The sequence below is a fragment of the Etheostoma spectabile genome, chromosome 8 (genome assembly GCF_008692095.1).
Source record: "Etheostoma spectabile isolate EspeVRDwgs_2016 chromosome 8, UIUC_Espe_1.0, whole genome shotgun sequence".
Taxonomy (NCBI): domain Eukaryota; kingdom Metazoa; phylum Chordata; class Actinopteri; order Perciformes; family Percidae; genus Etheostoma; species Etheostoma spectabile.
Genome location: NC_045740.1, coordinates 32,062,001 through 32,088,119, shown reverse-complemented (window position 1 = coordinate 32,088,119; position 26,119 = coordinate 32,062,001). Strand labels below are relative to the sequence as shown.

The following is a 26,119-nucleotide window of genomic DNA, read 5'->3' as shown; positions in this document are numbered from 1 at the left end:
AAATGCTTTTAAAGCATAAGGCACTCAATGTTTTAATATAACTTATCAGTTTTTTTAAGTTTCCCATAAACAGTGTAGTATTGTTAAATTCTATAGGCCAATCATGTTTTCAGTCCAACTGTCCTCCTGCAGCCATATATATAGCATACACTAATATGTACAAACTCATGTTGACTATTGACTATGTTTTACATTTACTGACCATAACCCTGTCCTGTTCAGACTGTTACAGACCATATTAGACCATGTGAAACAGTATACACCATTGAGATGTGCTAGATGTATCAGTAATGATTTGCATATACAAACATACTTATTCCCCAGTGGTAGCAGTAAAACTGTGGCCGTTGACAGCTGTACAGAGAAACCTTAATCTGCTCATCTGCAGAGTAGGGTGGTGTTGGTGGTGTGTGTGTGTGTGTGTGTGGGGGGGGGGGTGTCCTCCATTTCCTCCTTTAATTGAAATGCATGTATAGCACCATGTGATGTGAGATGGGGTGAGACATTGGGGTTAGTTGAGGGAAAGTTCTTTGCTTCCTGTGCCCATCACCACCAACATCCTTATTATCATCATTGTCCCTTACCCCTGATTGGCTTCAGAGAGAGAAAGAGAGAGAAAGAGAGAGAGGGAGGAGGAGGGAGAGGGCAAACGTGGTGCCATTCTGATACTGAACAGGGGAATGGAGGGAGAAAATGAAGAAATAAAATCAGCCTGGCATCATTTGCATTCTAGTTTTATCGGTGTTGAGGAGGGCGTTTTTGGGCCTGATAAGAAGAGGGTGTTGCAGGCTGCGCTGGAGGTGGAGGGGGGTTGGTGGAGGTGTGTGTGTGTGTGTGTGTTAGTGTGTGTGTTTCATGTGAACTGACTTTGGCAAAGGAAGGTGGCTCTGAAGTTCAGTTGGTGTCTGTTTGCTCTAACACACAAATGTGAATGTTACAGCATCTATAGCGAGGACAGGGCATTGGGGCTGGGAATGGTGGGGTGTGGGAGTGGGGGGTTAATATCAGACCAAATAATTAGATTCACTATCGTCTCGGCGGCAGCAGTGCGGGGATCAGGCAGATTAAAGCCAGGCTCGGGGCTGGTTAATATTCATGAGGGGACCGGGGTCCGGGCAAGGGGCTTAGACTGCAGCTCAAAGACTCTCCTCCGGCTGATGAGGCTTAAGGCAGCGCTCTCAACCAAGATGTACTTCTGCTGGGGAGGCCTGACATTCCACTGATAGATGAAGGGCTGAGCAGATAGTTAGGGTGAGACAAGAGGAAAAGTGGCTGACAAGGTATCTTGAGGTCTTGCATCTATGCAGATCTATAGATCTTTTTTTTGATCATGTTGAACCACCTGACATTTCTGGTAAATCATCCTGGTCCTTGTTTCTTTTCTTTTTTCCTTTTTTGTTTTCATCCTCACCAAACTGCTGCTACTTACTATATACAGTCCTGACACCTGTAGTCTCCCAGGAGCATTCATCTTCTTTTCAGACTCTTTGTGAAGAGGAAACACACATACTATGAATACATTTCCATGTCTTGGTATTGTGTGAAAATGTTCAAAACTGTTGCAAAACTGTTTTCTATACCAATATCAAAACAACCTTTCTGATGCCTAAGTTCAGGGAATACAAACATTTGCCACTTTTTTCTTTTTACCAAACCCGTCCGTTCCTCTAAATGATTAAATGTACTGCATTCTAAATCTAGACATATCTGATCAGATAATAGGGTAAGCCTACAGTCTGACTAGACATTCTGTCAACTTTTATATAACTTTGATATTCTGTGCTAAGGACACATTTAGTTTGGTACCAAACGTATGAACGCTCAATACTGTACCCAGCTGTACTGTACAGGCTACATTTGTGCTGCACTGCTCTCTGTGGGATGAAACATTGCCCAGTCAGTGAGAACTCAGCAGGTGTTTTCTAGCTGCTGTCAAAGGCCAAATCATCTTTTTTATTATTATTGATGGGGGTGTGGCCAGTCCCTGCAGTGAACACAACTCTAGGGCTGGGTGATGTATTCAATACTTTTTAGGCATCGACCAAATTCCCTCCAAAGTATTGCAAAAATATTGAAAAATGCTTCGTCATTCAAAACGCAATGTCAATACTTAAGGAGTAAATCTCATCAGCGTCAATGAGCCAATCAGCCTGCAGCATACTTCTACCAAGATCTTCTAATGTCTGATTGGCTCTAGTAGGAGCTGAACAAGAAATAAAAAGATTTGTGCCGTAATTTGTAATGTAATTAAATTGAAAAAAGTATCATTAAAGTCGCAATAGGCCTGCACGATATTGGAAAAATCTTACGTTGCAATATTTTTCCCCCCTGCGATATATATTGCAATATGAAAAAACAAAAAGGAATTTTAAAAAGATGACATAAATAGCCCTATTTGGAATTAATAAATCGTTCTCGACTACTGTGGTGATTTTGTAGGGGAGTGCATTTACATAGAAGAAAAAATGAAAAAGGATCTTTTCTAATCTGACCCATTCTTTGTTAAACTTTAATGCTTTACAAACACCAAAGCAAGAAAGCTGTGACTAACGTTACTCTTCTTCAGTGGTTTTGGAGAGGGACATCAGGTAGAAATACGCTGGTTGACTAGCATGACACCATTATATTCATATAATAATCAGTCCAGGCTAACGTGATGACAGTGACTGCATGTTGCTTCCTCTAAATGTCAGGTTGGGGTCGACTAGCGGGGCAAGCTCGTTAGTTTGATAAATTCCCACGCACTACCAACAAACTGTCTCCAAGAAGAATTTAATCAGTGGAAATGACGTTAGACCAGACACAGACTTCTGTAGTAGATTAGTGTTACGTTTCCAGTGTCGCGGCTCCGAAACGTAACGTTTGCTGGGACGGAAGGACCCCTTGGATCTTTAGGCTAACTATATTAGCTTTAGCCTGGCTGGTAGCAGCTTTCTGCTTGTTTCTTTAGGCTAACTATATTAGCTTTAGCCTGGCTGGTAGCAGCTTTCTGCTTGTTTCTTAGGCTAACTATATAGCTTTAGCCTGGCTGGTAGCAGCTTTCTGCTTGTTTCATTAGGCTAACTATATTAGCTTAGCCTGCTGTAGCACTTTCTGCTTGTTTCTTTAGGTCAACTATATTAGCTTTAGCCTGGCTGGTAGCAGCTTTCTGCTGTTTCATTGGCTAACTAATAGCTTTAGCCTGCTGGTAGCAGCTTTCTGCTTGTTTCTTTAGGCTAACTATATTAGCTTTAGCCTGGCTGGTAGCAGCTTTCTGCTTGTTCTTTAGGCTAACTATATTACTTTAGCCGTCTGGTAGCATCTTCTGCTTGTTTCTTTGGCTAACTATATTAGCTTTAGCCTGGTGGTAGCAACTCTCTGCTTGTTTCTATAAGGCTAACTAAATTAGCTTTATCCTGGCTAGTAGTAGCTTTCTGCTTTTTTTTTTAAGGCTAACATTTAGCTTTAGCCGCGGGTAGCAGCTTTCTGCGGGGGGAAATGGCCGGAGATGTTGTATTATGTTGCATTAATCGGTGATTTAGTTTGTATTTGCAGTGAACATAAAACACCGACTACTGTAGCTTCACCGACTACCCATCAAACGATGACATCACTGTGTCAGCAGCAGCTGCTGCCTACGGACTTTACTACACACAGAGAGCCTCACTTCCCATGACAATAACCCCCGTCGGACTACCGTCACACACACACACGCTGCCCACATGGCTACCTGTCTTAAAGGGGAAGGGTCGGATGGTAATAATCATGTTAAAGGAGAACGGTGAAAGTTTACTTTTCTATCAAGCAACGTCCTGCGAAGTGAGTATTGCGCATGCACACATCGCGATGTTGATGCTAAAACGTTCAGCCCTTCAGGTTTTGAACGATACCCAGCCCTACACAACTCGTGCATTAAACAATGTGATTGAGTTTTTTGAGTTTGCTTCATTTCTTGCCTTGACATAAATCACTGAATTCACAGCCCAGGTTGTTTCTTTGTAGGTCCAGACACGTTCCTCAAGTGGCTGTTAGCTGTTTGAGTCAATTCATCGGCGTCAGACCAAGAGAAGTGAAAAGGTTTTGATACCATCCAGTGGCCTCTCCGCTCTCCTTAACTCACACCCACATCTTTGGCATCTGCATTCTTTACTGCCCTGGTTCATTACACACACACACACACACACACACACACACACACACACACACACACACACACACACACACACACGTGACCCTGTGCCTGTCTCTGATTCTCATTATCTCATTTTAGTAGGTGTGTATTCATGGCTTTAAATTGTGTATAGTAGCATGTTTTTCTCGTTTGCAGTTATTGGGATGTTGCGATTAAGTTCTATGATTGAACACCTCGACTTTTGCTTTCTCAAAGTTTAACCAGCAGCAACAAATGATCCATATCTCCTTTAAATCCATATGTGGCCATATTGAGGACAGGCTGTTTGAATGCCCAATAAACTTCCAAGTGATTTCACCCTGTATGTATATGTAGGTGCATATATTTGCATTCTACTGTACCTCATGAGGTTTTCTGAATCTCAATGAGTTCACAAACAGGCCCCCCCAAAAATCCCAGTCCTTCAGGCTTCCTGAACTACACTTGGCCGGAGTGTCTTTTTCTACCTGACAATGCTTGAATCTGTGAGAGCCTATATGGAATTAGAAAGGTTTCCGGAGTGAAATTAGATCTTAAAAGGGTTTAAGTTAAATGCTAGAGTTATGTGCATTTCCCCTAGAAATGAGTGATTTTCAGGATAGATGTACCTCTATAAAATATTTAGCTGCCACGTGTCACTGGAAGGATTTCTCTGGTCAGTTCTCAGATATGAAAAAATCATCAATGATGTTACATAACTAAAGATCAATAATTTTCCCAAGATAGTGTATTATGTTTCTTTTGTCCTAGTGACTGTGGCCCAATAAAATCACGTTGATATAGCTGTGGTCAGGTAGGAAACTGCGTAAGGGAGTGGACGCCATGGACTTTTAACAAAAGTGGTAACAATTATCAAATAAGGAAATTTATGAGTGTATCACACTCACAATGAGTAATTGCTTAAAATGTTTTGAAGAACAAGTGTGTGTGTGTGTGTGTGTGTGTGTGTGTGTGTGTGTGTGTGTTTTCCACTTGTGTAATACTGAGCTCTCCCCATTGCCCTATCATGGCGAATTCCAAAGCCGTGGCCGTGATGAATTAGTCTGAAACAAATTAGCAGTACTTACAGCTGAGACGGCTCCAGCATTGGGTTACAAATTAAAACAAAAGAAGCAGTATCTCCACATCAGCGCTAGTTCCCCATGAAATCCAATACGCTCTGCCTCAATCTTCAACGTACAACAGACTGAGAGGCTTCCTTCCTTCTGTCCTTCCCTTCTCTCTTCTCACTGTCTTCCCAAGCACGCCTACAGACCATCTCCATCTTCTGCAGGTATTTCAACTGTAACTGGCTGTGTAGTATGATCCGTCTGATCGTACACTCACTAATGATTAAAGGCTTTCACCTTATGGAGCAGCAGGGCGCTGATTAGGAATATACCATATTGTTTTTTTTTTTTTATTCATCTAGACAATATCATGTTTTTGGCCTCAATTATGTGTTTTTCTATTTGGAATTTAGCAGAATATTTAAAAGACTATTATATTATTTCACTGAATGAAGTTGTACTGTTTGAGGACTATACCGATGGTTTTGCATGTTTGAGCCCACTCTTTCCTAACCGTTTTGGCTTTGACCCTTTTATAGCCATGAAATCTAAACTCTTGTAAACATTAAATTTGAACTCGTCATACCTTTCGAGCAATGTTCCCTATTTAAAATAGTTTAATTTTAATGTTTTTTGAGTCCTGAAGAGGTAAAACACTCCAGTGTTCAATCTCTTTTTAAACATTTAAGAAAATAATAATTCAGTAATAATGAATACATTTGTGTTTGGCAGTGATTTTTTTGGGGGGGTCTCAAAGCTTATATCGGCAGTGATGGAATAAGTACTTAGATATTTTACTAAAATTAGCAATACTACAGTGTAATACTGTAATAAAGTCCTAAGTTCTAAGTATTGGTATCAACATACACTTACAGTACCAAAAGGATTCACTATGCAGGATTGCCCTTTTCATAATTACATGAATTTAAATTTTTAAATAAAATTTAACTTACTAAAGTTAAGTTTTAACTAATACTGCAGCTGGTAAAGGTAAAGCTAATTTTAAGTAATTTATACACTGCTGGGTAACTAATACTAATCAAGACTAATAAATTATATTTTTATACTTTTAATTTATTTATTTTTTGGCCTTTTTAGCCTTTAATAGACAGGACAGTAAAGCGGGGGAGAGAGGGGGGAGACATGCAGCAAGTGGCCCCAAGTCGGACTCGAACCCTGAGCTGCTGCAGTCCCAGTTGAGTTATATTTTGTATTAATAATAAGAATCTGCAATGTAACTAACATTGATAAAGTAAATATAGTGAAGAAAAAAAGTACAGTATTTACTTCCAAAGTGTAGTAGACTAGAAGCATGAAGTAGCAAAAAAATAAAATAAAAATACTTAAGTACAGTAATTGAGTAAATGTAGTTACTTCCCACCACGCCACATTGGTAACCACTGTTTTATCCAATTTATTACAAATCACAATCACCTCAAATCACAGGTAATCTTTTTTTTTTTCAAACCACACGTGTGCTTTGATTGTGTGTATTTTTCTGCCGTTGTAGGCTACCATTGGGTGCCATTCAAGTCATAATTAAAAAATCTATAATGCAGAGTCTACTAATATATTTTCATATCATATAGAAGTGAATGGAAAACCAATGGCTGCCCTGAACCACTGCTACAATCATATACATTTAGGAATGTAAATCGGCACTGTATGTTCTAATGAACTACTGCAATCATTGACAAAGTACTGATTAGCGCTATGAGATTTTCATTGGTCATGTCATTTCTTGAATATTTAATGTATTCAATAGTATTGGTATTAAAGCTAACTATGGAGTGTGACAGAAGAAACACTTAACAAACAGGATACACCATCATGTCACCTTTGACACTTAGAGCCTTAACTGTTCAGTGAGTGCGGTGCAAGCGCTCTCAGGTCCAGTGCTGAGGGAAGGCTGCCACCTGGTGGAGAGTGAGCAGTACTGCACCACAACACGGCGCTGCCCCTCACACACTGGGTTTGATAGAAAAGATATTGTGTAAGATATAGTGTGAAGTGTTTTATTCTCTTTTTAATTGTTGAATTAGTTCTATTTTATATAAGATAGGAATGGAAAGACAACAGAATAGTTGGGCCATGCCATACATGAATAGAGAAATACTTCCTTAGTCACCTTTATCTCGGCAGTTAGACGTTGGAACACCAGAGCATAAACATACAGTACAGTACATGTGCATGTACCACTTTGATGGTCATTTGTTAAAGGCTGTTAAAACCTCTTGTACTTACTAGTATTTACCCAATTTTGTGGCATAGTGTGGTACTGTATAAGTATGCGTGCATGCATGCGTGTGTCATGGAGGCATGTGATAAGCCTGTGTCCTGGGAGTCATAGGGAATGCTCCTGGAGCCTCATATGAACAAAGCCAAGATTGTACTCAGGACACACAGGTGTGTGTATATCTGTGTGTCTGTGTGTTTTACATGTCCCCCTCCCGGTCTCTGTCCCTCATACCTCCACACATACAGAGACTGGATGTTGACCCTCCACTCTTTGTCCAGTGTATTCACTGTAGATCTAATTATGGCAGCCGTCTGAATAGCAGCCTGTCGACCTCATCAGATCTTCTTTCTCTTCCTTTTCTTCTCTCACTCTCTCCCAGGGTCTCTCTTCCTCTTTTATTCATTTTCTCTCTGTTCTCCTTTTATTTTCTGAGCAGCTTTGTTCAGCCCATGCTCCCCTCATTTCCTCATTTCCTTCTTGCGTTGTAATCATCCTCTGCCCGCTGGCATTCTTTTTGTAAATGGGTGTTTACCACTGGCCGCACACTGGACAGTACTGTGTGCCTCTGTGTTCCTGATTGCCAGCAATTAATGCTTGAATTTTTGTGATTATCTCATGGTCTGCATACTATACAGAAGCACAGTTAAGGAAGAGAATGGACACTTCAAAGTGACAATGGCATGCCCTTTAAGAGTCTCTCTCTTATTTCATTTGACTTGTTTTCTTTTGAAATGATGTTAAGGGAGGCATGAGAGAAAAATCAATTGACACTGTATACTGTTCAACCTGGCAGATGGTAGCACTACACTGAATGTACTGTATTGCTAGTACTATGAAATGTTCCATGAATAAGAACATATAATGTACAGGAAGTACCATCAGGTTACACTGTCTTTTTTCCACTGTGGTCATTTCATTTCATAAAAGAGAATGTTTCAAAATGCAGATACAATGCAAGGCACAATATCATTTGTTAATAGCTCATTTGTTTAAATTTAGACATGGGTGGATTTCAGTTAATATCAAGAAATAGTGAAAAAATACTTTCACATTTTCCCAGAGTTCAAGGTGGCATCTTTAAATAGTTTTTGTCAGACCAGTGAAGCTGGAACCAACCCATTTTTAATTGACTAATTCATTAATCAGCTAATTGTTTCAACACTAATAGTCACAAACCAAGACCTCATTGCTACATTGCTTGTATATTTGACATAATCATGTAAAATCATGTCAACAAAACACTCATTGACAAAAAAAATGAAAATGATTATTGTTAAATTGAGAAGTAAACCTTTAAATCTCACTACACAGTTTATTACACACATTTGTAAGAGGGTACAGCCTCTGCTTCAGTACATACTGTATACGTCAGCAGGGATTGTGATAAGTCTGACCAAAGAAAAGGTTATGTTCATTTCTCATCTGCTTTCTGTGTTTGTGTGTAGACGTCTAGGTTGACTCTGGTGTGCGAAGATCTGGACTGTTGGATTGGTCTGCTCCCTCTGACCTCTGACGTCTCAGCTGCCAACTGTACCATATACAGCAAAGGCGAGTTTTTCTATGTGACAACGGAGAATGCCTCAAGCACCATGTCCACCTGTATTTGGCTCTTTGTGATGTTTATTCTAGGGGTGTGAATCTTCACTGGTCTCACGATTCAATTTGATTGTCTTGTCAACAATTAAAATCGATTCAATATCACAATGCATCACAATGCATCACCTCCTCAATATTATTATGTATTGCTCCACATGGTTTTCATCAACAAATTCAAGCAGTTTACTTTAACTCCTCATATGTAGCATTTATAAGGAGTAAATATACATTTAATTAAATGGTTTATAGCACACTACAATGTATCTGTATTCAGAAATAAATATCAACAAGTATAGGCACCCATAATTGTAGGCTGGTGATTATGAATGATAATATATTAAAAAACAGTTGTAATAACATAACATGTCTTCATAGTAGAAGTTGACAACTTTACTTTTACATCAATAAACACCTAAATGTTCTTATATCTGCTTACAGCTACATTGTAGTATGTTATAAACATTCATTAAATGTTTATGTACTGATTATAAATGCAAAATATGGGGGTTAATGTTAAATGTTACCAGCTGTCCTGCTAGTTCTACCCTCATTCCCAACCAGGCACCATCTTTTGAATAGTCCATTTTCAGGGCAGACATTCTGTCAAGAAAGCACAGGGCTGATAATCCCCAATGATAGCTTCATTCCATTCAGGTGTGTCGGTTCCAGGGCTTTGCTCATGTGGACTAACTGGGACACTGGAATGTGATGAAGTCATCATCAACATTAGTTCCATATTTGCGTTTCCTGCTACTACAGTTCAAAATGTCTCCACTCTCTCTGCAACCAGAATTATTTTTTTTACAATATGTATTGGTTTTGTATTTGTGTATGTATTTTTTTTTACACAAGAACAATAATAATGACACCAAGCAAAGATATAAACAATACTAACAAGCAAAAACAAAACAAACACAAAATACAGTATATGTCAACCGAGATATATTTGTTCAATCCCCAGACCAACAGGATAAAATCTGGGTGGGGAAAGTGAAAGAGCAGCGCTTGTCTCTTCCTCATTACCACCACTGAGGTGCCCTTGAGCAAGGCCCTTATCCTCCGACAGCTCCAGTGGAGCTGCTCAGTGGCAGCAGATCTGACTGGGGTTTACTGGGCATCTTCAGGTATCAATGTGGACCTGTGGGAATGGGATCAGGGCGTTCCTGCAAAGAGAGGCTGCCTCTCAGTGAAACTTCCTTGAATAAAAAAAGGTTAAATAAAAAAAAATGTAAGTTACATCACAGGTCACAAGAGCCTAAGTTCAGGGTATTCCTTGCATAATTATCAAATAATTGTCAGGTACTAGGCTGCCAGACCTTGTAAAACAAACCTGGTCCGCTTTGTGATGTTTAATATTTGTTAAATATTCAAGAGGAATCAATTCCTATATAACCTTAAACCAACCCTTAAGAGATCCACTGTGATGATATATTTCTTTTCAGCAAAACTAAGAATGTTATATAACCTGTTGCCACTTGTAGCAGGTACTTGGAAGGCCCAAAATCAGAGTTAATGGATCCATTTCTAAATCTTTTCCAAATGTTATTTATAATTCATCTAATATGTCAGACCAATATTTCTGTAATGTATGTCAAGACCATAAGCAGTGACGTATGGTACCTATTTCTGTTTTACATTTAAGACACAGAGGAGAAAGTGGTGGATTGAAAGAATGCCTGCGATTAGGAGATATATACACTTTATGGATTATTTTTAACTGGATTACTTTTTCGCGTAACTCCAAATATCCTCCCATGTCTTCTCAAAAATGGTCACTGTTAATTCCTTCTCCCAAACACCTTTAATCCTATTTTGTATTGGTCATATGAAAATAAAAAGTGAACTGTTACCATATCTTACCAAACTAGGGATGTGCCTTGTCTGTTTCCTAATGTGACTCAAGCTTGTGTGTTTTCAGGTGAGGAGTTGTTCTGTAAAGTAACCAGAGAACTTGGGGCTGGTGAAAGGCTCCTGGCTTCCCTGTTGCGTCCTCCAGGATCCTCCTCCTCCTCCCCCCATCTTTCTCCTCCACTCAGCTTTGTCACCCAGAAACAAGCTGTGGTGAAGGAGGAGTCACTGTACCCGCCGGCACTGCGCTCAGAAATCCAGCTCCTCCCACAGCAAGCTGGCATGGCGGCCATCTTGGCTACTGCTGTTGTCAATAGTGAGTGTTGTATTTAAGGCTTGAACATACAGTATATATTATTTATCTGTTAGCAGCTCCCTCAAGCTCAAGATAATTCCTTAGGAATGTGTTTTTGCAAGGTACAAGGCGTATGGGATATGGCCCATAAAGTATTACATCAAAAACGGCATCTCCTTCTAATCGTTTATACTACACATTTTTCTTCTTGTCAGCCTTTACGTCTTCTATTCAAGCATTGTTATTCTGATCACTGCAATATAAGCTGCAACCATCTACTGTTATTCAGCATTTGTCAGTTGCACTGATCTCTTTGGCCACAAGATGGGGTTGCAGTTCTTTAACTCTCCTGTCAGAGCCACTCAATACATTTTCATTTGTAAATGTGATCTGCTGAGGTCTGTAGCTGATGCATAAACACACACATGGCGTGGCCATTGGTAATCATGCTAGATCATTACTCATTCCTAGATCTGGTATCTGGTAACACTGCAGCAAATAATTGTAATGTTTTAAAAAATAACCCAGATGATAAGATATGATAATTAGTTTCCTGTTGCCTTGGATACTCATAGCAATGGAGTGTTTGTGGGTGTGCTTATGTTTCTATTTTTCTATTAGAGCTCTAGAATGACTTCTGAAATGTTGTTCATGTGATAAATGCACATACTTTATGTATATTAACATCTTCAGAATAAGGGTATAGGTAAATACTAGTGGATTAAAATTAGAACAACATTTTTATATACTTGGAGTTGAACATCCACACCAAAACATGTCTGTGTTTGATCAGTGGTGCTTTTCATCAAGTTGCTTAAACCATACAAATTTGGGTTTCTTTTCATTCAACTAACTCTAAATGTATGTTCTGCTGTCCATCAGAGGACATTTTCCCATGCAAGGACTGTGGAATCTGGTACCGAAGTGAGAGGAACCTGCAGGCTCACCTTATGTACTACTGCGCTAGCCGTCAGAAGCAGCCAGCCGCAGCCTCGTCCCCGCCACAAGACAAGCCCAAGGAGTCTTATCCCAATGAACGCATCTGCCCCTTTCCACAGTGCAACAAGAGCTGCCCTAGTGCCAGCTCATTAGAGATCCACATGCGCACCCACAGTGGTGAGAGCAAGACTTACTGTATATTTATGCCAAACAGACAAAGGATCAAAACATTGAGATCTACCTCGTTACTTGACTAGTGTGCCTTCATCAACCAGTTCATTTGACTGTTTGGTAGATGAGCTCACTCTTTGACCCTCTAACTTATTGTCCCTCTTGGTCCTTCCACAGGTGAGCGTCCATTTGTCTGTCTCATCTGTCTGTCAGCCTTTACTACAAAAGCAAACTGTGAGCGCCACCTTAAGGTCCACACGGACACTCTGAACGGGGTGTGTCATGGCTGCGGCTTTGTCTCCACCACAAGGGACATCCTCTACAGCCATCTGGTCACCAGCCACATGGTTTGCCAGCCTGGATCTCACAGTGAGGTCTACTCCCCTGGGCCTGGACTTCCAAAGCTGCCCCTTTCAACTGGTAACACATTTCATCATTATGTCAGCTGATTTTCAAGATTATCAATTTTGTCGATCAACTTAATCTTGACCAAACTTGAATATTTCCATTACCAAACCATTCGAATGTAAGCTACTGTTATAGGTCACTAATTTTGACTTTCTTCTTCAGGTCTCAGTCCAGGAGACTCGGGTGTTGTGCTGAAGTGTCAAGTGTGTGGTCACAACTCTGACTCCCCTGCCCAGCTTCAGCAGCATGTGCGAACTCACCTAGAGGTTAGGGTCCCAGCTGAAAGGAGTCCCACCCCTCGCCAAAGTACGCCATCATCTGTTGACCACCCCCAGCTACAGCTGTCTCCCCAGGAAAGGGAGCCCCTAGCCTGTGTCCCTTTGCCAGACTCATCCAGCCCTGGTGCAAACGGCGGCTCAGCCACACCTCGAGACTGCAGTCCTCTTAATGCCACAACCACTGACCTAAAGATCAAAGAGGAGCCTCATTCAGACTCCGAGACAGAAGAGGAGCAAATGGAGTTAAAGGAGGATGGGGAGGTACAGGAGCTTTGTGAAAAGGAGGGAGATCAAGAAGCAAAAAGGACGACAAAGGAGGAGCAAATTACCACATCTTCCTGCCAGACATTAACCTCTCCAAAGAGTCCAGCCACCACATCTGTGAAGCCAGAACCAACTAGTCCCACCCCTGGTTCTAGCCCTGCACATTTGGGAGGCACAGGGTCAGTTCTTCCTGGAGGAGCAATGTTCTTGCCTCAGTACATGTTTAATCCTGAGGCAGCCATTTTGCCTCAGGCCTCGGAGATACTGGCTAAAATGTCAGAGATGGTCCACAGCCGTCTGAAACAGGGTCAGGCAGTTCCTCAGAACAACCCTGCAGCCTTCTTCTCCTCTGGACCGACTGCACCTACACCCGCAGCCACTCCCCCTCATAAAGGAGCCACCTGCTTTGAGTGTGATATCACCTTCAACAACATTAACAACTTCTATGCACATAAGAGGCTGTACTGCTCCAGTAGACACCATGGAGAGAGTGCCACCTCAGCTTCAGGCCCTGGATCGACAAGGGATGCAGCCCCAGCCACAATGCCTTCCAGTGGGGCACATGGCTCGTCTGCATCTCCTCAGGGTGGAGGAGCAAGTAGAGCCGCCTCTGCTTCTCCTACTGACTCTGAACCCTCTGCAGGAAGTGGAGTAACAGAATCCAAGAAGATGGTGGAGATGAAGACTGAAAACCCGGTGGCGAAAGAGGGCATATCATCTTCTTCTGAAGGGGAAGGTGTAGGAGGTGGAGGTGGAGGTGGAGGAGGAAGAGCAAGTGAAGGTAGCCAAAGTCCTGCTAGTGGATCAGCAGAGGACCAAGAAGACGATCCCAATAGAACCTTCTGCGTGGCCTGCAACATTCGCTTCAGTCGTCATGAAAACTACACTGTTCACAAACGCTTCTACTGTGCGTCACGCCATGACCCATCCAACCACCGAGCTGTACACATGGCCAAGGCAACCACCACAGCAGCCTTCCTTCCCCAGCCCATCCGCACACGCAAGAGGAAGAAGATGTACGAGATTCACATGGCCAGAACTGAAGCCTTAGCCAATGCCGCTGCTGTTGCGGCTGCTGCTGCTGCAGCCACTGCTGCTGCTGCTTCTGCGCCATCCCCTTCTGTTCTGGGCTTGGCAGTGAAGCAAGAAGTTTCTCCCAGCGGGGCTGCCAGCTCCAGCTCTGAAGGAGATGGCCCAATTGACCTCAGCAAGAGGCCCCGTCTGAGAGAGGTTTCACGGCACAGCAGTAGCAGTAGCAGTATTCTCCCTGCCCTGCCTCTTACTGACTACCACAAGTGCACCGCTTGCAGTATCAGCTTCAACAGCATTGAGAACTACCTGGCTCATAAAACCTACTATTGCCCTGCCACCACCCTCCAGCCCCACACCTTAGAGCAGCTTCACAGGCTCAAGAGATCGGCCTCCACCTCTCCCAAAAGCAAGCCTCAGCAGGAGCGCCCTGAGCTTTTGCACCCTATGGAGGCTAAAGCGCTACCGGCCGAGTGGGTTGCTCAGGCTCAAGGCACATCATCCAGTTCTCACCCTTCTGCCTTACCGGCCTCTGATGCCACATCTTGTCCCAATACAACTCCCACACTTGCAGCCACCCCAGTAGCTGGGGCCAAAGGTGTATGCGCTGGTTCCTCTCAGGTGGTCTGCCCATACTGCCCTAACAGGCTCATCACCAGTGACCTGATGGAGCACTTCAAGACTACCCACGGTCTGGTTGTAACCATTCAGCCACCCCAGCCAGGCATTGCAGTCAGTCGCAGCCCCAGCCTTAGTCCCAGGGATGGACCTGCTGCAAACACCTCCACCACCTCGACCAGCCAGCCCAGACTGGTCTCTCGTGCTCACAGAGACCCCATCAACGGGCAGACAAGGAGTGGTACAACTTCTCCTGTCTCCCCACCGGTCAACGGCAGCCCTTCGGGTGGGGTTGGGTCACCTTCGGCCTGTTCACCTCTTCCGGTGTCTCCCCCAAGGGCTGCCTCTCTGACTTTATCACCTGTGCCTGAGATCCTGAAGGAGGTGGTGGGTTCCTCCCATCTTCCAGACAAGGCTGTCCCGATCATAGCCTCCACACCCCAGCCTGCCCCAATCCCCAGCCCTAAAACCACAGTAATCTCCCCTGTCCTGAATGGTAACTCTCGCTTCTGTCGCCTCTGCAATATCAAGTTCAGCAGCCTCTCCACATTCATTGCTCATAAAAAATACTACTGCTCCTCCCACAGTGCTGAACATGTCAAGTGAGCTGAGCATTTCACTTCTTCAGTGGAGGCTTTTCGTCGCCAATATGACTCTCAGCTGGCATGGCCATGAATGACAATGAATGACTGTTACTCACCTGGCAGGGCCTGATGCCCAACTGCTCCAGAGCAGAATTGCAGGTGGTGTTACTAACATACATTAACTCATGTTTCTCCTCTAATGGGTCAAAGTTTGTAGTACACTAAGAGCTGAGACGGATGCTACCTGCACACACTTGTGTGCCCTTGTCCCCTAGATCACTCTTTGGCTTCCTTACCCCAGTCCCCAATTCAACTTCATCTACCACTCCCAGGCCTCCCAGTATGTTGCATCATGAGGGCATTAAAACGTTTCTGTCTCTTTTCTGTCTCATTGTAGAACTGTCAGTACCTAGATTCTGACTGTTGGAGGCATTTCTGACTGCTGATAATACAGGCTGATGATGATGATGATGATGATTATGATGAATCTCCAGTCTTCTCCTGAGCTCTTAATGTTCCAGACCTAAACAGAGGAATCGTTTCTCTTGTGTGGAAAAGACTTGATCATTGTTAATGTTTTTATTATCTGTGCATAGTGTATGATGTCTGAAAAAAAGAATTCTATAATGCTTTTGGTTTCAACACTGGCTCTTTTTTGCTTACTAGAGAAACTAAAGCGTTTTTAACTGAAAAACAAATATGTGGTATCAATGTTACTAATTACTGAAGGATAATATTTCAAAATGGACAGTTTTTTTCTTCTTTTCTTTCATATACACAAATTTTTATTTTCTCTTTAAAATGCAAGGGAGAAAAAAAAAGTGAAATATTTATCTTTTAGTCCTCACTGATTTCATGTCAACAGAAAACTACCTACCTGGTGTCTGAGAGTACTTGTGTTTTTTATTTGTATATTTTTCATACTGTTGGAAGGAACTGGGTGTGTTGAAGTGTATTTTCTAAGTGTAGATATATAATATCTTCTTACAGTAATCACTGAGATCACACTGAACTTTATTACGTTTGCATTTTGTGATACATTGTGTCACAATTGGTTTATCTCTTCATGTAGTCTTTAATTGATGGTGAGGTCTGAAAAACCAGCACTGTTCATTTTTATCCCCTCTTGTACCTTGCTGATGAGCAACATAATTAGTTTAGAACAGTTTCCTCACTTACAGCTTTTCACATGAGAACGTTAAAGGGAGCGCTTTTTGAGTTTTGAGGCCAGTGTAGGCTAGCCTTCACATTTAGGTAACACAATCCAAATCTTGGTTTATCTTTCTCCATATAATGCAAAGTATGACCATCACGGACACTCCGCTTAACATTATTTGTTGCACACTGCCATTTCATACATAAACTAAGGAATACAAAAACACAAAAAATGCTTTGGTGTCTAATACACATCTTAAAGATGTTATTTTTCCTTTAAATTATTGTGTTTCTGTCCGGTAATGAAGGCATAGCAGGGAATAGTCACATCTTAGTACAACACCTCACACAGTAGCTAGAGTTAGCATGTATGTAATACCCACTCGATGTGTGTAAGAGAGAGACTATGCCTTTCCACTCTTATGTTATTGCTCTCTCACTCATGCACACATAGGTGGACGCTATGTTCCCATGCTGCTGTTGCAGTTGCAATACAGTGTTAGTTAGAACTGTGAAATGCTTTTTTTTCAATTATTAATTATTAATATTAATATGATGCAAAGTTACCAATGTACAGTAAGGATCATCTTAAGCTGTTTAGGGCCCTGACTTAATTTTAATTGAAGCTGCCAACAGCCAATATTGCATTCAGATGCTGAATTTGTAACAAATGTAGTCCTTTTCCTCCCCCAAATTCTAAGAAACGGAACAAGCTGGAAACATAACACTGACATATCAGCGTATTAAAGTGTTATAGTGACTGTGGCAATGTGAGCTCCTCATTCATTGATTGTTCACCCCATCTGTCCATTCCCACAACTGGAACCCAAATGTAAAAGTGTAGGATTTTTTTAAACATAATTCAAAGTTGCTGGTTGATTTGTGGGCTCTCTTTTGGTTTGGAGCAGCACTGTACCAGACCCGTCTTTCTACTAAGTGTTTACAATAGTGCCGGCCTATCTCTCTCAGTTCAAAAGGAGAAGAAAGTCACAGAGTCATGTCAACTAGTCACAAATTAAGTAACCAAGTGCTGGAAATTTTCCTTTGAACTTACTTTAACTGCACTGTGTTGTATAAAATGTGCTGAATGTTTTAGTTTTAGGGATTCTTTTGTAATCTATTTATGTTATTCAGAACTTTTCCCCATCTAAAGTCCGTCACCTTGAAGGTCTTTCTGAAAGATTTGAACCCTCACATTTTCTAGTTGATAATATGTTTTCTCAATGATTCCTCTTATGTCCAAAACAGAGAAAATCACAATGAATGTCAAAACTTTAATTTCGATATTTTTCATTCCATTGCAGTTCCATTACACTCTTATCCAAACTATGCATGGGAAATAAAAAAGTTCTGAGAGACACTGATGGAGAATGTGAGTGTACTTTATTTCTAGTGGCTTCAATCTTTTTTACACCTACGCACAAATGATGTCATGTTCCATGGGTGGAAATCCTTGACTTTTGTAGGTGCTTGATTCCCAGTATAGTCACTTAAAAATCACTTCCTTTCATAAGAAAGTTTCCAGTGTGCTGTTTCTGTGTGATACTCTTAAATAAAGGCTGAGTGAATCATCAGCTTTTCTTTTAAAAGTTAAGTGCATGAGCACTAGTTCCTGTAAGAAGAAAAGTCTGCTCAGAGATCCAAGGCTGCCTCAATAATGGCAAAGTGCAGAGAAAAAACACTGGTACCTTTAGTTTGCATGGAGACTAAAATAATTAATGCATATTCCAAACAACTTTCTCACCCTGTATATATCCTTCAGTCATGTGATGTGAATTAATGTCTCCTTGTATTTAGTTGTGTACTGGCAAGCCCAGATTACCCAATGAGCATTATGGGCACAGGCCCAGGGGCCCATGCGAAGTCGGGGTAATTATCCAATCAGAATAAAAACAAGTTGTTTACAAAAAGTGAAGTCTCGTCATTGTGTGTTGTGTATGTCTGTTGGATGATAGGGAGAAGGCCGCATGCACTGTGTAGATTGGCCAATGGTATAGGTAGGTGGGTGGGCGGGTTTACTGATTCAAGATCAGTTTTCTAAGAACAAGTTTGAATGAATGAAAAGAATTTGTAACAGATCCTCGGTCAGATTGGTTGTATCAGCGACTGAAAGTGTGGAAAAGGAAGCGAATGAAGAGGCTGTTTTAAAAAAATGTCCCGCAAATAAATAGTTTTTTTAAAAAGTGCCAAGAATGATGAAGAGGAGGATGTCGAGGAGCTAGCCAACGTTAGCCTTCTACCAGCTAAGCTCAGCCACAGCTAACAGGTAGTTAACGTTACCTTTGACAAAGTTATTTTTTTTAAAGATTAATTTTTGATAGGACAGCTAGGTGTGAAAGGGGAGAGAAAGGGGAAGACATGCAGGAAATCGTCGTGTAAACTCTGCGTCGAGGCATAAACCTCCAGTGACGTGCGGTGATGTCAGTAAAAGGGTAGGCTCTGAGTTATGAAATGCAGATTACCTCATTTATTGTTTAGGCTAATAATCAAAACGTTACGCACAAGCGCGGCAGCGGCACCGTGGTCGATAGCAAACATTTCCAATTAATCTATCAATCAAAAATCAATCTAATGTAATTATATAACACTTTACAGCCACCAGCACTACGGTGCTTAACAGAATGAGTATAATGACGTCAATAGAAGAGTGAACATAGAACATAAATCAGAAAAGGTCTCAAAAAACAAAGAATGAAACTGTCCCACCACACTACGTATTAAAAGCCTGATTCAACAGATATGTCTTGAGTTTGGACCTAAAAGACCACATCTGTAACAGTGTTATATCGGGGGGGGGGTAACTTGTTCCAAGTCTCGGGGACCAACTGCAAAAGCCGGACCCCCCCCCCCCCCCACCGTTTATCCTGGACCTTAGACTTCTAAAACCACTGATTTGAAGACCGCAATGACAGTGTGTTCCCCAAAGTTAAGATTTCAGACAAATACTCTGGGTGACACATTCTCTCTCTCTCTCGCTCTCTCTCTCTCTCACACACACCACACACACACACACACGTTAATGTCCAGCATCAGAATGCAAGTTATGAAACCATCTTTGTTCTAATTATTGCACAGCGGCCAATTATGTTTGTCAGTCCCAGTCAGCAACAATGAAAACACACACTGCTCAACTGAACCTGAAGGCAGGTGGCTAGCAGCATCAGTTCAATCACACTAAGCCCAAAATAGTTTCTGACTTACCAATCGGTAGATTTGTAATAAAATCCTCCGACGCTTTCTCGTGAAGGCTCGATCTCAGCGTTGTAAAACTCGTCTTTACAGCGCTTTAGTTTGCATCGTCTCTGACTCGCGAGGGCTGGAAGACGTGCTGGCCCGGTCCGGTTCCGACTGGATGTTTTGATCCGTTTCAGGGTAAAATGTGCGAAGCTGTAGTTGCCGGTATTAATGACGGACGTTTTTTCCTGCTTGGTTAAAGCTGCGGGCAGTTGCTCGATCCAGGACCCCGTAGAGGTCCACCGCTCACTGTTACACGGCCACATAGCCACAGCTTTTCTTCCATACCAGTCAGTTTGAAACGATGCGACGAGTATTTGTCCCTTTTGCTGCAGTAGTCCATTTAAGCTGCGTAGACCTCCATCTTGCTATTAGTTCTTTTTTGAATTAAATCGAGTTTAGAAAGTTCCTCACTGCTGTGATATCAGCGGACACTGCTGTATATCAGCGGACACCGCTGTTATATCGGGGGACACCGCTGTGTATCGGGACACCGCTGTGATTCGGGAACGGCTGTGATATCGGGGGACACCGCTGTGTTATCGGGGGACATTGACTGCTCACGGACTGTCATTCATCTTTTGACCAATAGTGATTTGGCATGTCAAATCACACACCCTGGCCTTTGCACAAAACCAGGATAAGGGATTAAACCACATATTCAAGTTTTCCTGGATGAATTTAGCTTTGACTCGGTTGCACGAAACCAGATTGAATTAAACCCAGCCCAGTAGCCATGGAGGTTTATTCTTTGCGGCTAGCCTGTCCAGAGCAGGCCACCACCGGGTCCAGCCAGGCCACGCCAGGCCAACAGCCTGGAGTCTCACGTGTTCAATCAGCTGCCGTCTGATCCCAAATAAACGTGTTTTAACAGTTATTCCGTTGTCTTCTGCATGTGTTTCTGTTATTTTTTTAAAAGCATTAGCCACTTGTCACTATTGTTGTCGCGAGTTTCGATTTAAACCCTCCTACAGCTGTTTAGATGTTAGAAATGGCTGCACTGGCACCCTGATGCGTACTGGGACTTTTCCCGTGGGAGGTAGTTGTGTAGCCGCTGCCCGGTGACCGCTGCAGGTGACCGGTGGCCGCTGCCTGTTGACCGCTGCAAGGTGCCGCTGCAAGGTGACCGGTGGCCGCTCCTGGTGACCGCTGCAGGTGACCGCTGCAAGGTGACCGTGTGGCCGCTGGCCTGTGGACCCTGCAAGGTGACCGCTGCAAGGTGACCGCTGCAAGGTGACTGGTGGCCGCTGCCTGTTGACCGCCCTGTTGACCGCTGCAAGGTGACCGCTGCAAGGTGACTGGTGGCCGCTGCCTGGTGACCGCTGCAAGTGCCGGTTAGCCCTGCCGGTAGCCGCCCCCGGTAGCCGCTGCCTGCCGGCAGACCTGCGAGTCGCGTCAGTGTCACTCTCTCTGTAAAAGTAAGATGAGCAGCGCAGTTGTCCGTGGTCTCAGCTTCAGGTTCATAAGGACGCCTCCGGAAATTAGGTTGACGATATTAATGTAGTGATATTCCAATGATAATATGGCAGACTGGTCAGAACCAATACATTCATGATTTACTTTTCTTGTTGCTTGTCCTTCTCTAAAGGACAGTTAGTGTTACTTCTTATATGCAGGCCTAATGTTTTTTATTATAGCTTACGGTTTCATAACCTTCCCATTAGTCTTACCTGGACCATAACTGGCCTAAAAATCGTAGGCTACGTATGTAGTGGAGTTATCATTCATCACACCGGAACACCACAATGCATCTTAATCTTTTTATTTTGGTGCGGTCACTTGTCAGATGAATAAAAAACATGATATTGTTTTACATATCTCACAGCGTGTATTGAAGTCACTTACTTCTTTTTTCTAGTTGTTGTCCCTTTCTGATTGTTCTGTATGAACATTAATTGTACAAAGAATTAGATATAGCTTATAGAATGGTGTGCATATCGTTGCAACATGTTCTCACGTTGTGAATAAGGGTTTTGACATTAAGCCTATAGTCCGTAGTACATTTCCCGAGAAACATTATTCCCTCTGCTCACTTTTAAGGCAAAGGCTAAATATATACATTGTATTTATACTGTGCTTTACGTATAGGCTAGTCAAAGACACTTTACAGTAAACCAGCACATTTATCACATAAAAACAGAACACTGAAACTAGCATATTTAAAGCATTAAACACAGTGTAGCCTACAGCTCTGTAAAAATGTGGAGTGACTAGAGGCTATGTAGATTTTTTACATCCATACCATTTCAGTCGGGTCCGCTATGTTGGGCTTTTTCTCTCCGTTTATAAGACCGTATTTCCCTATCTGCATATTAATCTTCACCTCCTCGGTTACTTTCCATTAGAAGCTCACTGCTCATTGGGTAAACAATGGCGCATGCGTCTTCTCTATCTCTGCATCAGTAAATCTGTGATCAAACCGGGTCTATTTAGAAAGCCGTTGAACGTGCACTTATCCCCAGTTTAACTCCACCTGGCTGGACATAAGTCCACCTGTTCATCCTGGTTATCTACACCTGGCTGGACATAGCTTCACCTGTTCATCCTAATTATCTCCACCTGGCTGGACATAGCTCCTCATTTCAAAATGACACAGATATAGTATGAGATATATAAACATGGCTGGGAAATATTTAGTTCACTAACATGAAACGAATAAAAAACTTGTTACCAGATGGCTGTTGTTTGGGTTCATTAATTTAATATCTGATGTTTGCCTGATCAGCATGTTCTTCTATTTAAAACATTGTGGATTCGAAGCTGGGGCGCTGCAGGACTCAGCCTACGTGGGGCGCACGCTCTTACTGGGGGGGCTAGAGTTTTGATGATTCTAATGATTGCTATTTTTGACCAAAACACACAGCATTGATCCATATTTGGAGTTCACAAAGAGGAAGTGAAGGCAGCAGTGAAGATACAGCCTCACTCTGGCCTTTAACGTCAATTAGAACAAGCATTACTCTAGAATAATTAGAAATATTAGAGTGCAAATCTGACTAATTAGTACACTCATATTTGTATTGCAGAATATTAGTTTGGTTGTATGAATCTTCAATGTATATTATGAATAAACAAATGTCAATGTTGTTGTTTATCTGTTTTACTGTTTTTTAAGTTCAGTAAATGCAGCATCTTTCCAGACGTTTTGACAAAAATAATTGGATTATTTTTTTTTTTATAAGTAGCAGCCCAACTCGTAAATTTTATTTACCCAAGAGGCTGCTTTTCTTTGGGCCAGCTGCAGTCTACTTGCTGGTTAGATTAAACGGTCAGTCTACAGTATGCTTAGCTAATATTCCGGGATTCAGTTTCATATTAAAACCCTAGACTACCTTCTATTTCTATCGTGAAGTTTTAAGAAGCTTTGCTGATTTGTAGAGTTTTTAATAAAAATTGTTAATGAAAAAACAGAATAGCTTTGCTAACACACTCATTTCACAGTCATGCCAAAAGAATGAGATCCAGGATACAGCGGCCAACAGGGGTTTCCTCAGGAGGGGGGCCGGCGTCTCCCTTAGGTTAGGTGAGAAGCTCAGTCATCCGAGAGGATTTCGGAGTAAGCCACTGCTCCTTCGCGTTGAAGGCGATTGAGGGGTTTGGGTATCTAGTAGGATGCCTCCTGGGCGCCTCCCTGGGAAGTTTCCAGGCACGTCCAGCTGGTAGGAGCCTCGGGAAGATCCAGACTAGTGGGACTCCAGCCGGGAGAGGCCTTAGGGAAGACCCAGCTAGGTGGCGAGATTATATCTCCCACCTGGCCTGGGAACACCTCGGGATCCCCAGTCGGAGCTCGGGAAAGTGAGGTTTGGGGTCCCCTAATGGAGCGCTGCCCCCGCAACCCGATACCAGAAAGAGGATGAAGAGGATGGATGGAAGCACACATTTGGTACTTATCTTCAATTTATTTACAAAGACAAACCACACAGGACTTTCACCTCGGAGACCGGGGATCGTCTCCTCGTTGTTGCGTTTCATTTCCCTGTTGTTCTTGTCCTAACAACCGCCCCATTGTGTTTGCATGTCCCCCAGAGACCACGGCTCGTGTCCGGCCGTGTGACGTTTGTGATGGGGTGATGAGGTGAGGACCCAATGCGGAGAGAAGAGGGAGGCAGGAGCAGGCAAACAAGGCTTTATTGCAGTCTTTACAAAAAACAATCCACAAGAGACACCAAGGTCGAGGGAAAATCCAACCGAAATCCACAAACAGGACAGGCAGAGGAGCAGGGGAAATGCAAAAAACAGGAGACTACACGGGGAAAAACTCACGGGAAGAGCAGGAGGCATCCAACGCAGACATGTGGCACAGCCAGACTGAAAATACAACAATGATCCACCAAGAAGCAGAGAACACTGGGGTTAATACAAGAGGTAATTAGGTAATGAGGACACAGGTGGAGACATCAGGTGAATCACATTAGGCAGGGCAGGGCAATCAGACACAACAAAGTAAAGCTAGACTAGATAAGACAAGACAGCGCCGACTTCACATAAAACAGGGAAGTGAAACACACAGACGCTTACCGGGGACGGAACAGGACACAGCACACAGGACCTGCTGAAAACACTGAGACATTCACAGGGAGCAGAAACGGAAAACAACCCAACCAAACCCCAAAACCACAACAGTACCCCCCCCCAAAGACAGATCCAGATGTCAAATAAAAACCCAAAACGGACACAAAACAACCCAAAGGGCGAACCACAGACTAGAGAGGGGGACCGAGGGCCAGGGGACCTAGGACACAGGGAAGCGGGGGCAAAAGGCACTAGGGACAGAAGAACATGAGCAAGGCCCAGGGAACGGAGGCACATGGGACAAAAGAGGAGAGGCAAGGAGGCCAGAAATAAACAAGAGAGGGGCGAGAGACTGGGACCAAGGAGCAGGGACACAGGCACAAAGGAGCCAGAGCATGAACAAGGGAGCACAGAAAGAAGAAATGCAGGGAACAAAGGTACAAACCGGGAACCAAGAACCAATGAGCACTAAGACAGGACCAAGGAGTAGGGAATTCAAGTACGGGGACACGACCGAAGGAACCAGAAAGAACAGGCAGGGAACCACACGGAAGCGAGAGAGTCGGGAGGAGAGAGCAAGAGAGTGACTGGAAGAGGGACTGGAGAGGGGACTGTGAAGAGGAACACTGGAACTGAGGAGCAAGAGAGGGACTGGATGCGGAGAGGGCGAAGGATGGAGCGGAGAGGGAGCGGAAGAGGGAGCGAGAGAGGATGATAGGAGGGAACCAAACTGGGAGAACACAGTGTAAAAAGGGAGGCATAGACGAAGGGGCGAGGAGACGAAGGAGCGAGGAGCAAAGAAATCGAGGAACCAAGAAACACTGGGGCAGACAATGACAACGGGACATACGAAAGGGCACGGAGACAGGCAGGAAATTAAAACGGAGAAAAGAAGGGAGACAAAAGGCAAGAGGGGAAGAGATGACAAGAAACAGAAAACGAGGCAAACGCCAAGAAAAAGACTAGACGAAGAGGGACAGAGGACACGGACAGAATGCAAGAGGAAGTAAGGGTTGAAAAAGGATGGCTGAGTCTAGGAGAAGGCTCGAGTGAAACAATGAAAGAGAGAAAGCTTCAAGGAAAGGCACAGACAGAGGGCCACAGGAAGAAGTCCAGAAAAAAGTCGGAGACAGGTGTCAAGCGAGGGACCAGGGAGAAAAGACCGAAGAGTGGACAAAGGCAGGGACACGGGAGAGAGCGAGCGGGGGCACAGAGAGATAGACAATGATAGCAAGACAGACATAGCGGTAGACCACAAGAACCCACATAGAAGGAGAGAGAGCACAGAGAGAGATAGACGCAAAACGAATGAGAGAGAGACACAGACAAGACAGACAGACAGTCAGATACACACCGGAATGGAAAAAGACGAGGGAAAAAGACACTAGGACGGAGAGAAAACCGATAGGGAGAAACAGATGTGACCAACCAACAGAAAGACGAGAAGAGAGAGCAGCACAGAGAACAATACAGACAGACACAAAGCAAGAGCAGAGCGATGGAGACAAGAGGAACGGAGGAGCGAGACCAGAGACCAAAGGTAGCAGAGCAGCGAGTACAGGGCGAAAAACATCAGCAGACGACACGAGAGAGGGCGAAAAACTCGACGAGATGGCTGGAAAAGAGAAGAACAGGGAGAGCCACCCATACAAACAGCAGAAAAAAGGGACAAAACCCAGAGAGCAGACAGACACAAGGAAAGAGGGCGCCCACAAAAGCAGAAAAAACAAGCGAAAGGGACGAGCCACGA

The 26,119-nt window shown here is 43.1% G+C and overlaps 3 protein-coding genes across 5 annotated transcripts in view; 2 read left to right on the top strand and 1 right to left on the bottom strand.

Annotated features, from left to right (window-relative positions):
* LOC116693433 (uncharacterized protein KIAA0513-like) overlaps positions 1-26,119 on the top strand; it is a 453,101-nt gene that overhangs the window by 157,542 nt on the left and 269,440 nt on the right. The window lies entirely within an intron of this gene.
* Positions 1-26,119, bottom strand: part of LOC116693434 (uncharacterized protein KIAA0513-like) — a 453,088-nt gene that overhangs the window by 185,712 nt on the left and 241,257 nt on the right. The window lies entirely within an intron of this gene.
* LOC116693371 (zinc finger protein ZFPM1-like) overlaps positions 1-26,119 on the top strand; it is a 143,751-nt gene that overhangs the window by 113,909 nt on the left and 3,723 nt on the right. For 2 of the 3 annotated variants that reach the window (XR_004332909.1, XR_004332910.1), the window contains 6 exons: positions 8,884-8,986; positions 10,953-11,198; positions 12,060-12,293; positions 12,465-12,707; positions 12,858-16,686; positions 21,446-21,455. Coding sequence is in view for 1 of the 3 variants with exons in the window: in XM_032522294.1 (XP_032378185.1) it covers positions 8,884-8,986; positions 10,953-11,198; positions 12,060-12,293; positions 12,465-12,707; positions 12,858-15,490 (3,459 nt within the window). In the remaining 2 variants the exon portion in view is untranslated. Of the gene's footprint in view, positions 1-8,883; positions 8,987-10,952; positions 11,199-12,059; positions 12,294-12,464; positions 12,708-12,857; positions 17,432-21,445; positions 21,456-26,119 lie in introns of those variants that run through there. The other variant, XM_032522294.1, reaches the window with a different exon arrangement.